This window comes from Eschrichtius robustus, chromosome 3 (genome assembly GCF_028021215.1).
Source record: "Eschrichtius robustus isolate mEscRob2 chromosome 3, mEscRob2.pri, whole genome shotgun sequence".
In the NCBI taxonomy this organism is placed as follows: domain Eukaryota; kingdom Metazoa; phylum Chordata; class Mammalia; order Artiodactyla; family Eschrichtiidae; genus Eschrichtius; species Eschrichtius robustus.
Window position 1 is genome coordinate 95,985,958 of NC_090826.1, and position 16,049 is coordinate 96,002,006.

At 35.5% G+C, this 16,049-nt stretch overlaps 1 protein-coding gene across 1 annotated transcript in view; it reads left to right on the forward strand.

The window, feature by feature from the left end:
- GPSM2 (G protein signaling modulator 2) overlaps nt 1-16,049 on the forward strand; it is a 65,808-nt gene that overhangs the window by 26,708 nt on the left and 23,051 nt on the right. The window contains exons 8-10 of the mRNA XM_068540421.1: nt 1,078-1,233; nt 2,358-2,466; nt 4,064-4,193. Of these exons, the coding sequence (XP_068396522.1) occupies nt 1,078-1,233; nt 2,358-2,466; nt 4,064-4,193 (395 nt within the window). The remainder of the gene's footprint in view (nt 1-1,077; nt 1,234-2,357; nt 2,467-4,063; nt 4,194-16,049) is intronic.

Sequence of the window (16,049 nt, forward strand, 5' to 3'; positions counted from 1 at the left end):
CAAATTAGCTGTACTCTCAAAGAATAACAGCGTGCCAGAAAGGGTTGTGCCACAGGGCCAGAAGCAATTCCAAAAGTCTTCCAAAAGTGTTTGAGAGGGCGGGCAATGTTAGAACAAGCGTGTAGCCTCCCAAGGTAACAGCTTTAAAGGTATCATCATTAAACATATAATTTCAGGTTTGTTTGCTTAAAAAAAACTATCACATTATCATATAGTTATAAATGATATGAAGTATTTATTACTGTTTGGCAGAAATCATAGGAAAGAGTCATTTAAATTACTGGATCCAAAAAGCATCTGTAGATTTAAGCACTGATGATAATAATAACAAAACATATTAACATTTATTAGCATCTATTGTGAGCAAGATGCTATTCTAAGCACGTTATATATACTAATTCATTTAATCCTCACAAACCCCTGTGAGGTGTTTTCCCCATTTTATGTAAAAGGAAATTAGTGCATAGAGAGGGTGAGTGACCTGCCCCAGTCACAGAGCTACTAACTGACAAAGTTGGGATTTGAACCCAGTCAGCCTAGCTCTAGGGTCCATGCTCTTAATTGCTACACTAGCTTCTCGTTGATTCTACAAGGTAGAATTTGGTTAATATTTAAATGTAGCATTTAATATTTTTCATGAATCAGTGACTAATGGCCTATACATAACAATTTTAACTAAGTATTTTCAATTTTGACAAAATGTAAAGGCAACAGCATGATTGAAAAGAGAGGGTATGTGGACAAACTTACTTTACGTTATTGCACTGCAACAGCGAAAGTTTTTTTTTAATGTTAAAAATACTGTGTTAATCTTTAGAGGCACTTGATCTCATGCATCTGTTCTCCTTTTCTCTGGGGAATTAATAGGACTCCTACATTTATTCTAAAAGTCTGGATTTGCTTTTTGTGTTTCAAGGACATCTTTTCATTTTATCTAGAAGTAATGGAGAAAATATGGGATATTAGGATCTAAAACAGATTTACTTTAAAGGCAGGAGGAAAAGAGTTTTATTTTATGGTTATTATAGCCAATATAGTTATAATAGCCATTATGTAAGAATTAATTTCTTTTTTCAGAAAGACACTACTGTTGGCTCGACAGCTTAAAGACAGAGCTGTAGAAGCACAGTCTTGCTACAGTCTTGGAAACACATATACTTTACTTCAGGACTATGAAAAGGCCATTGATTATCATCTAAAGCACTTAGCAATTGCTCAAGAGCTAAATGATAGGTAAGTTATATATACCTTTTTACTATAGTTATGATAAAATATAGATACATTGTTGAATCCCTAGAATATTTCCTTTAAATTTCTTTTTTTGTTTCCTTTGTTTTCTTTTTAATTCCTTTTTAAGGAATTTCCTCTGTTTCAGTAACATCCTCTGTATGTTACTGTTTGAAGGGCTAGAGTAGATTAGAATGGTTCCATATAACCTTGAACCAAGATCAGTAAATAGGTCACAAACTCAATTGCCTGCAAAGGTCCTCCTGACTAGATCAGAGTGGAAATTGTAGTGAAATTAATAGGCCCAACAGCATTAAGGGGACAGCTGCTATTCAATTCCAGCTAAGTGTTGCCTGGCAGGAATGAGGATCCAGAGCCGCCTCTTTTTTCAAGAGAAGCTGGAAGTCCTGAGTTTCATATAAAATCGTCTGATTTTTAAATGTTGATGGTTAATTATTCTTTTTTTTTTAAACTGTATGAAAAAACAGAATATCTGTGCAGGACTATAGTCTGTGATGTTTGCTTTAGTAGGATAGATTTTTATCTCAGTATGAAGAACTCTGTACAGTTATTCAAAATGAAGTATGCTACCTCAAGAGGTGAGTTCTCTCTTCCTCATGGTGTTCAAATACAGACTGAATGATTACAGACTGAATCCTGGTAAGGATGCCATGGAAAGAAAATGGGGTAGTTGAACTGCAAGACCTATCCCTGAGACTTTACTTATAATATACTGCATGTTTAAAAAGGATGTTTTCCATTTTAAAGCTTGACTCTGAGTTCATTATTATCTGGTTATTCTAATACAGTCGTCCCTTGATATCTGCAGGGGTTTGGTTCTAGGATCCCTGTGGATACCAAAAGCCATGGAAGCTCAAGTCTCTTATGTAAAATGGTGTAGTACAGTTGGCTGTATCCGGGGGGTTTCTCAGATCACGGTTGAATCCACGGATGTGGAACCTGAAGCAGGCCAACTGTATGTCTCTAGTATTATGATAGTTTGTTCTTTATAAGAAAGACCAAATAAATCCAAAGCATTGTTTATGCCTTTAATTACTACTAGATAGATTTTATTCTTCACACAGACCTCCTTTCAGATAACTGCATGTTAGCTTTGAATTATTTTATAGAATTGGTGAAGGAAGAGCATGTTGGAGCTTAGGAAATGCGTACACGGCTCTAGGAAATCATGATCAAGCAATGCATTTTGCTGAAAAGCACTTGGAAATTTCAAGAGAGGTATGAAACTAAAAAATTGTTATCTGTGCTATTGTGATTCACAGATCTGCACCCCTGTTATTTCTCTAGAATGCTCCTATATGGCTTAGTAATAAATTTAATTATAAATTGTTCTCTTGGCATACGAACTGCACAGAGCATTTTGAGATACAGATCAGCAGTATGTTTGCACTGGCCTTGATGTAGGAAGACAGGAAGGAAAGGCTGAGCATGGAGGAATGGGAGAATTACTAACATGTGCCTCCACTGTCCCCCCATCTCTGCGTGGAAAAGTAGCATGGTATGAAAGGAAGAACATGGCTTTTAGAATCAAGGACTGGTTCCTGTTACATTTCTGCCATTTGCTGGCTATTTGAGCTTGGAAACTTTTCTGAGCATCATTTCTCTCATCTGTAAAATGGGAATAATAATAATATCTGCTTTGCAAATTGTTATACAGATTAGAGATAAAGTATATAAAAGTACCTAGTATAATGTCTAGTGCTAGCTTAATAAATACTGTTACTATAGGATGGAAATACAGTATTCTAAGGAAATTGTATTCATGTGATGCCAAGTTAACGTGTCACAGAGTAACCTACTTTATTATTTAAGGTGGTCATAGAGATTAAGAGCAATCTAATATTTAGAGAAGTAAAGAATTGGTAGAATGTAATTATCTGTCCTCTTGTCATATTTTAGTAACTTTCCTTCTCTTTCTTCTTTAAAATACTATTAATGAAAAAACCCATTTCGTTCATAGTATTATAATTTTAAAATAACTATTTTCATCTCTCTTTTTTATTTTTTTTAACACACACACACTGTATTTTATTTTTACAAGAGATAAATAGACTGACACCAAGCATTGTACATGGATGACCACAACAAAAGCAACAATGATTGCAATTACCAAACATGAAACACTCATACTATGTCATAATATTGACATTCAGTCCAGTAATCCTCCACTGTAACAGCTCCTTTACTTTGCAGTGAAAATTGATTTGTATATTCTTTGCCTCTGAGTCCTTGTGGGATTTTTTTTTTTTTTAATTCAAACAGAAAGTCACAAAAATTATACTCATCCTCATCAGTTCACTCAGTCCCATGTAATTAATTTTTTTTTTCATCTTGATCTTCTTTTAGCACTTTTATGAGTTCATCAGTTTTTCATTAGAGTTCTGAAAATGCTTATTCATTCAGTTCAGCAGTACAGTCAGTTACCAGAAACCTGTACTTGTCAGAGTCTTTTCCATGAATTTCTTGAAGGTGAAACCCTTTTATAGGAACATATTTGCAAAAACATCAGAGTACACCCATAACTGTCTGTAAATGACAAAAGACTTAAAAATGACCACGGTTAAAGATTTGATGAAAGTTCATAATAATGCAGTTGACAAGAAAATTAGTTATTTCTGAGATATACATTTTAAAGTGATAACTAGGATTATGACTTATAACATTATACCAGAACATATAAGATTTTTAGAAATTTCATGTAATGTAATCATCTCTCTATAGTTTCTTCCAGTTTTAGGTTGACAACATTTTCAACTAATCTTCACCATTCTTTACTTTAAATACTACTCTAACGTATAAATGCTTGTGGTTGTAGGTTGGGGATAGAAGTGGTGAACTAACAGCACAACTCAATCTCTCAGATCTTCAAATGGTTCTTGGTCTGAGCTACAGCACAAACAATTCAATGATGTCTGAAAACATTGAAGTTGATAACAGTTTGCATGGTAAGTATTAGGTCTTCAAAACCCAATTTCTTTATCCTCAAGATTTACATTTAAATTACGTATCCAGAGAGATACGTAACATAGGAAGCTCAACTTTTATACTTTTTTGCTTTACCACTGTCCCATTAATTTATCAGTATGGAATACAGTATTTTATAGCTTTTATCATGAACTTAGAAATGGTAAAGGTATAACTATTTTGTTTAAAAAATTTTTAAATACATTTAAATTCTGTATCTCTAGGTTCACTCAAAAATTTATAAATGTGAAGGTGTGAAAATTAAAACATTTTATTGTTTAACCTCTTTGTTTCAAATGTCTTTACGTATTTGATTTTTGTTTAGCTTTTATTCCCCCCGTTTCTAAGGGGGAATCTCTTCGGATTTTTTTTTTTTTAATTCAGAAAACCCAGAAATTTTCTTTAGGTGCTGATTTGGTTTTGACATTGCTATAAGAAAAGAATATGCTATAATGTCTGTTTCTAAGTGGAAAAAAAAAACACCTACTTTTGATTAAAAAAATAAAAAGGAACAAGAGTAGAACCACATTTTTGGATGCCATCTTTATGTAACTCTATGTGAGATCCATTTTAAAGATCCAGCCGAGGCTTAAAACATTCTCAGTCTGAAAAAAAAATTACTGACACAGACAGATATTTTGAACTTGAAAGTCAGTGAAAAATCTAGCTTTTATCTTCCCAATTTCCTCCTTTAATCCATATAAAGAAAAGGAAGAAGAAAAAGAAATTAGTGGTTAGTCATCTAAGACTTTGAAAGAACATTTAATTGAAAAATGATACTGAAGTATGAACAGTATAGTAAACTGGACCATGTACTTCGTAATTGAATAATGGGCTAAAAGGTTTTCCTGTGTTTAATTTTCAAGTTGGTTAAGTTGTAATAGCTCTCATATTTTAACAAATTATCACTTGTCCTCATGGACCGCTCTAGCTATAGACCTATTCCTTTGTTCCCCTTTACAACAAAACTTGAAAATAACATCACTGTTCCTTGTCTTTACTTCCTCACCTCCCATTCTCTCTTCAAACCACTGGACTCTGGCTTTTGCCCCATCATGATACTAAAACCTTTTCAAGGTTACCAGAGAACTCCATTTTACCAAATACGTTGATCAGTTTTAGATGTCAGCATATTTGATTTCTCAGCAATATTTCCTATAGCTGATCATCCCCTCCTCATAGTACTTTGTTCGTTTGGCCTCCAGGGTTACCCTCTTTTTCTGGCTTGCCTCCACCTCACTGGCCACTCCGTCTTCATAACTCCCCTCTCTTCCTCATCTTTCCAATCCTTGACATTTGTAGTACCTGGGGTTCGGTTGCTGGACCTCTTCTCCCTTCCCTCTTCCCTCTCTCCTTCTCTATTTTCTGTCCATCCATATCCTTCCTTCCTTTCTGATTTTATCCTTTTTCCGCTTATCCTACACTCTAGATCAGTGCTTCTAATAGAACTTTCTGTGAAGATGGAAATATTCTGTATCTGTGCTGTCCAATATAGTAGCCTCTAGCCGTATCTGACTGTTGAGCACTTGAAATGTGGCTAGTGCAAAAAGAAGTGAATTTTAAAATATTATTTAACTTTAATTAGTTAAAGTTTTAAAAGTCACATGTGGCTAGTGGCTACTATATCAGACAGCACAACTCTAGATGATTTCGTTCAGTCGGTTGGCTTTTATATCATCTATATGCTGATGATTTTCAGATTGATATTTCCAGTCATAATTTCTCTCTTGAGTTGGAGTTTCATATATTTAACATTTCCACTTGAACATCTAATTGGCATCTAAAACTTAACACATCCAGAATGGATCAATTGTTTTTTTCTCCCCAAACATGTTCTTCCTTCAGTCTGCCCTGTCTCAGGAAATGGTACCATGATTCACACCAGTGTTCAGGCCAAAAACCTAAGGGCCATCCTTGTTCCCTATCTCCCACCCACTCCTACATCCAACCTATCAGAAACCCTACCTTCAAAATATATCCCTAATCTCTCTTACAATGTACACTACAACAATCTTAGTACAGGCTGCCAACATCTCCCAGTAGAGCATTAGCCTTGCAACTGTTTCTTTTGTTTTCTGCTGTTGATCCCTCACACTGACTTCCACAGGGCAGCCAGAGTGCTTTTATAAAATGTGAATCAAGTCATGTCATTTCTCTGCTCAGAACCCTCCAGTGACTTCCCATCGTACCTAGAACCAAATATTCAGTCCTCACTGTGGCTAAAAGTTCCTGTAATCTGGGCCCAGACTGCTTTATCATTTCCTCCCACACCCCCTGCTCACTTTGGCTCCATGAAGACAGGTATTTTTTGGTCTCTTAGGTTCATTGCTGTATCCCTAGTGCCTGGAAAAGCCTGCTGGCTAAAGGAACTGCAAGAAAACTTGTATAGGGACTTCTCTGGCAGTCCAGTGGTTAAGACTCCGTGCTTCCACTGCAGGGGGCACGGGTTCAATCCCTAGTCGGGGAATGAAAATCCCACATGCCATATGGTGCAGCCAAAAGAAACAAGAAAACTTGTATATTTCTGGTGTTGGCTCAGGGTGGAGAAAAGGAGTCTCCCATAAGAATCTGAATTCATAAGCCTGTCTACACACTGGTTTGGAATTTGATTTATTCTACCTGCACAGTATAAGAAAGCCCAATCCATTAAAGTGCTTTTGGGTTAGAAATGCTCCTAGGGACTTAGCAGAAGTAAGATCAAATATTTTCTGGAGGTAAGCAAGCCATCCTTTATCCAGGCCTATAAAGGCTCACAACAACAACAACAAAATTACCAAACACCTAAAGAAACAAGCCAAAATGAGTAAGAAAACAAAAGCAAAATCAGGTCACCAAGATCTTCAGAATATAAAATGACTATGATTAAATGTTTACAGGAATAACAGAATTGAAACAAAGGAATAGCAAAAATGATCATGCAGATCTGAAAAAAATAATAATAGCTAACAATTAGTGAGTGCTTACTATGTGCCCAGGCAGTGCTTTGCCTGTTTTAACTCATTTAATCCTAACAACTCTAGGAGGGAGGAGAGGTTAAGTAAATTTCCTGGGGTTGCCTTTGTAAGTGGTAGAGATGGGAGTTCAACCTAGTCAGTCTGGCTTCAGAGTCTGTCTTGGCTGATACTTCTAGCTTAATGTGATTTTAACATACCTCTCAGTAATTGATAGGTAAAAATCAGGAGTCAGAGATCAGTAATAATATAGAGGATTTGACCAGCACAATTAATGGGCTTGATATGTTTTTCAAATTGTGTGTTTGACCCATTTAATGAGTTATAAAATCAATCTCAGGTGTTGGAACTAACATTAAATACACACACACACATATACATACATATAATGGGGTTATCATACATAATAAGGGCAAGTACTGTTTTGTGGAGATTTTGTTCTACATTTGTGTAAGTGTATTTAGGGTTGCAATGCAAATGTATTTTTTAAAGTTATAGTTGATCTACATTATTATGTTAGTTTCAGGTGTACAACATAGTGATTCAAAATTTTTATAGATTATATTCCATTTAAAGTTATTATAAAACATTGGCTATATTCCCTGTGTTGTACATTATATCCTTGCATCTTATTTGTTTTATACATTGTAGTTTGTACCTCTTAATACCCTACTCCTAGCTTGCCCCTCTCCTTTTCTCTCTCCCCACTGATAACCATTAGTTTCTTGCCTGTATCTGTGAGTCTGTTTCTGTTTTCTTACATTTATTCGTTTTATTTTTTTAGATTCCAAACGTATTTCTTAATATGGGTCACAGTTAAAAATATGGGTCACACTGATTTAATGGACATACAGAATGCTGTGTCAAGCAACTAATCAATTCACATTCTTTTAAAACATTCATGAAACAGGTCCAAAAATTTGACCACATGCCAAACCAACAAATTTGAAAGAATCTGTATCACATAGGTTTCATGCCCTGAGCACAGTGCAGTTCAGTTAGAAATTAACAAGAAGGTAATGTATAAAACATATTCATTTGAAAATACACACTTCTAAGTAACTTATGGTATGATTTAAGAAGAAATCATAAATAAGATTAGAAAATAACTTAGGACTGAATTATAATTTATGTGATACAACTTATATTAGTTCTTAGAGCAAAAATTATATTGTATCATATTTTAAAAGGAAAAAGACTCAGTGACCTAAGTATCCAGCTTTTAAAAAGTTAAAAACAAACCAAAAAACAAAAAACTCAAAGTAGAAGGCAAGAAATAATAGCAGAAATTAATGAATTTAAAACAAAGATTCAATAGAGAGAATTTTTAAAAACCCAAATTCGGTTCTTTAAAAAGACTAACAAATCTACAGCAAGATTATTTGAGGAAAAAAAAAGAGAGAGAGAAGGGGTTATAATGTAGATGCAGCAGACATTAAAAAGAGAAGAGATTATCCTGAATAATTTTATTTGAAAACCTAGGATAAATGGACAATTTCTAGAAAAGCAGCTTACCAAAATTGAATCTAGAAAAATCTAATGGTAGAATGTAATGTGAATGGATGGCATCTCTAATGCCTAAAGCCATAGGGAAATTTGATGAGTCATTTAAAATCTTTCCACTGAGAAAATACCTGGCCAAGGTGATTTTACACGTGTGATCTACCAAACATTTAAGAAAATTGATTCCAACCTTCCATAAAATTTTATAGGTAACTAGAAGAGTGGGAACACTTTATCAGTCTTTCTGAGAATAGTATAACCTTGATATCCAAACTACACAAGAACAGTATGTACAAGAAAGGAAAATTACAGGCAAATCTTTACTCATGAACATAGATGCAAAAATTTTAAGCAAAATATTTGGAAACCAAACCCACAATGTATTTAAAACAAATAAACAGGAATTCAAGTGGACTGAATATCAGGAAATCAATTAATGTAATATACCAGTAAACATAGTAAAGGAGAAAATAGCTCAAATATCCAAATATATCAGTAATTCTATTCAATGTAAACGTTCCGTTTAAAGGACCAAGAGTATCAGATTGGTAAAAGAATAAAATCCAACTAAGCCTGAAAGTAAAAGGATTGAAAAAACATACCATGGAAAAACTGATCAAGAGAAAGCTGGTACAACTGTATTAATATCAGATAGAATGTACTTTAAGGCAAAAGACTTTGTTAGAAATGAAGACAGTCACTTCACAATGGTTAAGAATTCAATTCACCAGGAAGATGAAAGCCTTAAATTTGTATGTATCTAGCAAGCCTAATAACAAAGCTTCAGTGTTCATAAAGCAAAACTGACTAAACTAAAAGGAGAAATGGGAAAATCCAGAACCATGAGGGGAAATTTAAACACATTTCTCTCACGAATTGCACCTATCAGAAAACTAAATATTTTAAAGATGTCAGTTCTTCCCAAATTGATATAAATTCAGTGTGCTGCCAAGCAAATAATGAGTTTTTTTGTGGAACTTGACCAGGTCGTTCATGAATGTATATGAAAGAAAAAAGGGCTAAGAACTCAAAGCCAAAACATTCCTGATGAAAAACAAGAGATGAGAAGTGCTTTCTCTACAGATATAAAGATTATAAAGCTACAGTAATGAAGACAGTGTGTTACTGGCATAGAGACAAATAGACCAGTGGAATGGAATATAGAGTCTATATTTATAATCCTTGCATATATGGAAATTAATATCACACAAAAATAAATTCTTGATGGATCAAGGATTTAAATATGAAAGACAGATTTAGAGCAATAATTATGATCAGCCAGCTAACACTTGCTGAATGCTTACTACTTACCAGGCATTATACTGACTGCTTTACAGATGATGGTGCATTTATCATCACACAGTGATCTATGAGGTAGGTATTGTTGTCCTTTACAAATGAGAAAATCACAGAGAGGTAGTTGCCCAAGGTCATATCACAATGAGTGATTAGTCTGTTCAATCAGTATGCTGTACTACCTCTGAAAATAAAGGAGAATATCTTCATGATATCAGAGAGGGGAAGGATTTCTCAAAACACAAAAACAAAGCCATTACAGGAAAGATTGACACTGAAATTAAGAACTTCATTTCATTAAAAGAAACCGTAAGGAGATAAAACACAAACTGAGAGGACATTTGCCACACAGATGATTAAAAAAGGATTTGTATCCTCAATGTATAAGAACTCCTATGAATTAAAAACAAGACAAATAACCTAAGTAAAAGATAGGCAAAAGTGATGAACAGAAGAAACACAAATAGCCCATAAATATGTGAAAAGAATCAGGGAAAACCATAGTGAGGTAATATTGGTGGATGAGATGGATGAAAATTAAAAGGCCTGATAACACCAGTATTGAAACAATACAGGTAATAGAAACTTTTATGCAGTGTTGATGGGAGTAGAAATTGGTGTATTCAAAAGAGTAGTCTGGCAATATTCTGGTAGAGTTGAAGATGTACCAACCGTATGATCTAGCAGTTCCACTCCCAGTTACATGCATCTGACATCCAGACTGGAACAAAGGCTTGCTCATGTACACAAGGAGATATTTCCAAGAATTTCTGTAGTAATATTGCTTATAATGACAAATGATTGGAAGCAACCTAAATAGCTGTCACCAAGAGAAAGGGTATATGCTTTCCTAGTCCTAAAATCGCAATGAAGATTAAACTACTCATACCAACTTGGATGAATCTCACAAACATGAGGTTGCTCAAAGAAAGCAAGTTAGAGAACATACACAGTATGAGACCACTTATGTAATGTTATGTAATAAGCTCCATTGCTTAGAGATACATACATATGTAATGAAAATATTAAAAAATTAGGAAGAGGGAAGTTATGGGGGGAATTACAAAAGGGGGAGTTAATTTGTTGGTCATGGTTTCTTTTTTTTTCTTTTTTTTTTCTTTTTGCTTCTCAAAGTTCTTCTGTTTTACAAAGTAAGCACATGATACACAATTTGACTGAAATAATTTTCAGAGTTGGAAAAGTTACAGATTTTTGTGACAAGAAAACCCAGGGCAGGAACTACTTATGGAAAGAAGACAATTTGTTGAGAAACTACGTTCCCTTACCCCGCCCCCGTCAAGTAAAAATCTCAAATAAAAGGACTGAAAGGGTAGCAACTGGAGAGGTTTACAGATTCACTTTGTATAAAAAGAATGACTTTAGATTTCATTACTTTCTAGTGCATCCAATTTCTTTAAGAAAAATTTTTTCTCTTTATGTGAAATAGCTAAGAATAAATGAAGTAAAAGGCTTGTTACAGATGATGATTCTTCACAAAAATTTATAGTCATAGTTCAAATTACCTTCTCAGTGACTGTGTTTTCCAGTTAAACTCAGAGCACTACAACCAGCCTCATTATTTTGTGAGCTTATTGTTTTAGAAGATGTATTTATTTCATTCTTTATCTTCAAGAGTTTCTTATCAGGGAAGAAAATTCTTGACATCATAAACAGTAAAAACCACATTATGTGAGTATTTGTTTTCTGATGGTATGTATTCAAAAGTAATTTAATATTTTTAATCTATTTCCTGCAAAACTATTGCCAGAATAAAACTGTCTGAATAGAATAAGGTGTGGGGAGCCAGTTCCTCCTATCACCATGCCTCAAAGAAGATCGTTAGAGTACTTCACATTTAAAATGGAGCTTATAGGGTTTCCCTGGTGGCGCAGTGGTTGAGAATCTGCCTGCCAATGCAGGGGACACGGGTTCGAGCCCTGGTCTGGGAAGATCCCACATGCCGCAGAGCAACTGGGCCCGTGAGCCACAACTACTGAGCCTGCGCGTCTGGAGCCTGTGCTCCGCAACAAGAGAGGCCGCGACAGTGAGAGGCCTGCGCACCGCGATGAAGAGTGGCCCCCGCTCGCCACAACTAGAGAAAGCCCTCGCACAGAAACGAAGACCCAACACAGCCAAAAATAAATAAATAAATAAATTTTAAAAAATAAATAAAAATAAAATGGAGCTTATAAAGTAGAGCAACAATCTTTTTTTTTATCTTTATTGGAGTATAATTGCTTTACATTGGTGTGTTAGTTTCTGCTATATAACAGAGTGAATTAGCTATACATATACATACATCCCCGTATCTCCTCCCTCTTGCGTCTCCCTCCCACCCTCCCTGTCCCACCCCTCTAGGTGGACATGAAGCACCGAACTGATCTCCCTGTGCTATGCGGCTGCTTCCCACTAGCTAGCTGTTTTACATTTGGTAGTGTATATATGTCCATGCCACTGTCTCACTTTGTCCCAGCTTACCCTTCCCCCTCCCCTTATCCTCAAGTCCATTCTCTATGTCTGCGTCTTTATTCCTGTCCTGCCCCTAGGTTTTTCAGAACCTTTTTTTTTTTTTTTAGATTCCATATATATGTGTTAGCATACGGTATTTGTTTTTCTCTTTCTGACTTACTTCACTCTGTATGACAGACTCTAGGTCCATCCATCTCACTACAAATAACTCAATTATGTTTCTTTTTATGGCTGAGTAATATTCCATTGTATGTATGTGCCACATCTTCTTTATCCATTCATCTGTCGATGGACACTTAGGATGCTTCCATGTCCTGGCTCTTGTAAATAGAGCTGCACTGAACATTGTGGTATATGACTCTTTTTGAATTATGGTTTTCTCAGGGTATATGCCCAGTAGTGGGATTGCTGGGTCATATGGTAGTTCTATTTTTAGTTTTTTAAGGAACCTCCATACTGTTCTCCATAGTGGCTGTATCAATTTACATTCCCACCAACAGTGCAAGAAGGTTCCCTTTTCTCCACACCCTCTCCAGCATTTATTGTTTGTAGTTTTTTTTTTGTTTGTTTTTTTTGCCTATCACATCTGCTTGGCAGCTGTATTTTCTTTTTTTTTAATTAATTAATTTATTAATTTATTTATTTATTTATTTATGGCTGTGTTGGGTCTTCGTTTCTGTGCGAGGGCTTTCTCTAGTTGCAGCAAGTGGGGGCCACTCTTCATCGCGGTGCGCAGGCCGCTCACTATCACGGCCTCTCTTGTTGTGGAGCACAGGCTCCAGACGTGCAGGCTCAGCAGTTGTGGCTCACGGGCCTAGTCGCTCCACGGCATGTGGGATCTTCCCAGACCAGGGCTCGAACCCGTGTCCCCTGCATTGGCAGGCAGATTCTCAACCACTGCGCCACCAGGGAAGCCCTGTAGATTTTTTGATGATGGCCATTCTGACCAGTGTGAGGTGATATCTCATTGTAGTTTTGATTTGCATTTCTCTAATGATTAGCGAAGTTGAGCATCCTTTCATGTGTTTGTTGGCAATCTGTATATCTTCTTTGGAGAAATGTCTATTTCGGTTCTTCTGCCCATTTTTGGATTGGGTTGTTTGTTTTTTTGATATTGAGCTGCATAAGCTACTTCTATATTTTGGAGATTAATCCTTTGTCAGTTGCTTCATTTGCAAATATTTTCTCCCATTTTGAGGGTTGTCTTTTCGTCTTGCTTATGGTTTCCTTTGCTGTGCAAAAGATTTTAAGTTTCATTAGGTCCCATTTGTTTGTTTTTGTTTTTCCATTTCTCCAGGAGGTGGGTCAAAAAGGATCTTGCTGTGATTTATGTCATGGAGTATTCTGCCTATGTTTTCCTCTAAGAGTTTTATAGTGTCTGGCCTTACATTTAGGTCTTTAATCCATTTTGAGTTTATTTTTGTGTATGGTGTTAGGGAGTGTTCTAATTTCATTCTTTTACATGTAGCTGTCCAGTTTTCCCAGCACCACTTATTGAAGAGGCTGTCTTTTCTCCACTGTATATTCTTGCCTCCTTTATCAAATATAAGGTGACCATATGTGCGTGGGTTTATCTGTGGGCTTTCTATCCTGTTCCATTGATCTATATTTCTGTTTTGTGCCAGTACCATACTGTCTTGATTACTGTAGCTTTGTAGTATAGTCTGAAATCAGAGAGCCTGATTCCTCCAGCTCCATTTTTCTTTCTCAAGATTACTTTGGCTGTTCGGGGTCTTTTGTGTTTCCATACAAATTGTGAAATTTTTTGTTCTAGTTCTGTGAAAAATGCCATTGGTAGTTTGATAGAGATTGCGTTGAATCTGTAGATTGCTTTGGGTAGTATAGTCATTTTCACAATGTTGATTCTTCCAATCCAAGGACATGGTATATATCTCTCCATCTGTTTGTATCATCTTTAATTTCTTTCATCAGTGTCTTATAGTTTTCTGCATACAGGTCTTTTGTCTCCTTAGGTAGGTTTATTCCTAGGTATTTTATTCTTTTTGTTGCAATAGTAAATGGGAGTGTTTCCTTAATTTCTCTTTCAGATTTTTCATCTTTAGTGTATAGGAATGGAAGAGATTTCTGTGCATTCATTTTGTATCCTGCTACTTTACCAAATTCATCGATTAGCTCTAGTAATTTTCTGGTAGCATCTGTAGGATTCTCTATGTATAGTATCATGTCATCTGCAAACAGTGACAGTTTTACTCCTTCTTTTCCGATTTGGATTCCTTTTATTTCTCTTTCTTCTCTGATTGCTGTGGCTAAAACTTCCAAAACTATGTTGAATAATAGTGGTGAGAGTGGGCAGCCTTGTCTTGTTCCTGATCTTCGTGGAAATGGTTTCAGTTTTTCACCATTGAGAACGATGTTGGCTGTGGGTTTGTCATATATGGCCTTTATTATGTTGAGGTAAGTTCTCTTTATGCCTACTTTCTGGAGGGTTTTTATCATATATGGGTGTTGAATTTTGTCAAAAGCTTTTTCTGCATCTATTGAGATGATCATATGGTTTTTCTCCTTCAAATTGTTAATATGGTTTACCCCATTGATTGATTTGCGTATATTGAAGAATCCTTGCATTCCTGGGATACACCCCACTTGATCATGGTGTATGATCCTTTTAATGTGCTGTTGGATTCTGTTTGCTAGTATTTTGTTGAGGATTTTTGCATCTGTGTTCATCAGTGATATTGGCCTGTAGTTTTTTTATGGTATCTTTGTCTGGTTTTGGTATCAGGGTGATGGTGGCCTCATAGAATGAGTTTGGGAGTGTTCCTCCCTCTGCTATATTTTGGAAGAGTTTGAGAAGGATAGGTGTTAGCTCTTCTCTAAATGTTTGATAGAAGCCATCTGGTCCTGGGCTTTTTTTTGTTGGAAGATTTTTAATCACAGTTTCAATTTCAGTGCTTGTGATTGGTCTGTTTATATTTTCTGTTTCTTCCTGGTTCAGTCTCGGGAAGTTGTGCTTTTCTAAGAATTTGTCCATTTCTTCCAGGTTGTCCATTTTATTGGCATAGAGTTGCTTGTAGTAATCTCTCATGATCCTTTGTATTTCTGTGGTGTCAGTTGCTACTTCTTTTTCATTTCTAATTCTATTGATTTGAGTTTTCTCCCTTTTTTTCTTGATGAGTCTGGCTAATGGCTTATCAGTTTTGTTTATCTTCTCAAAGAACCAGCTTTTAGTTTTGTTGATCTTTGCTATTGTTTGCTTCATTTCTTTTTCATTTATTTCTGATCTGATCTTTATGATTCTTTCCTTCTGCTAACTTCGGGGTTTTTTTGTTCTGTCTCTAATTGCTTTAGCTGTAAGGTTAGGTTGTTTATTTGAGATGTTTATTGTTTCTTGAGTAGGATTGTATTGCTATAAACTTCCCTGTTAGAACTGCTTTGGCTGCATCCCATATGTTTTGGGTCATCGTGTTTTCATTGTCATTTGTTTCTAGGTATTTTTTGATTTCCTCTTTGATTGCTTCAGTGATCTCTTGGTTATTTAGTAATGTATTGTTTAGCCTTCATGTGTTTGTATTTTTTACAGATTTTTTCCTCTAATTGATATCTAGTCTCATAGAGTTGTGGTCAGAAAAGATACTTGATATGATTTCAATTTTCTTA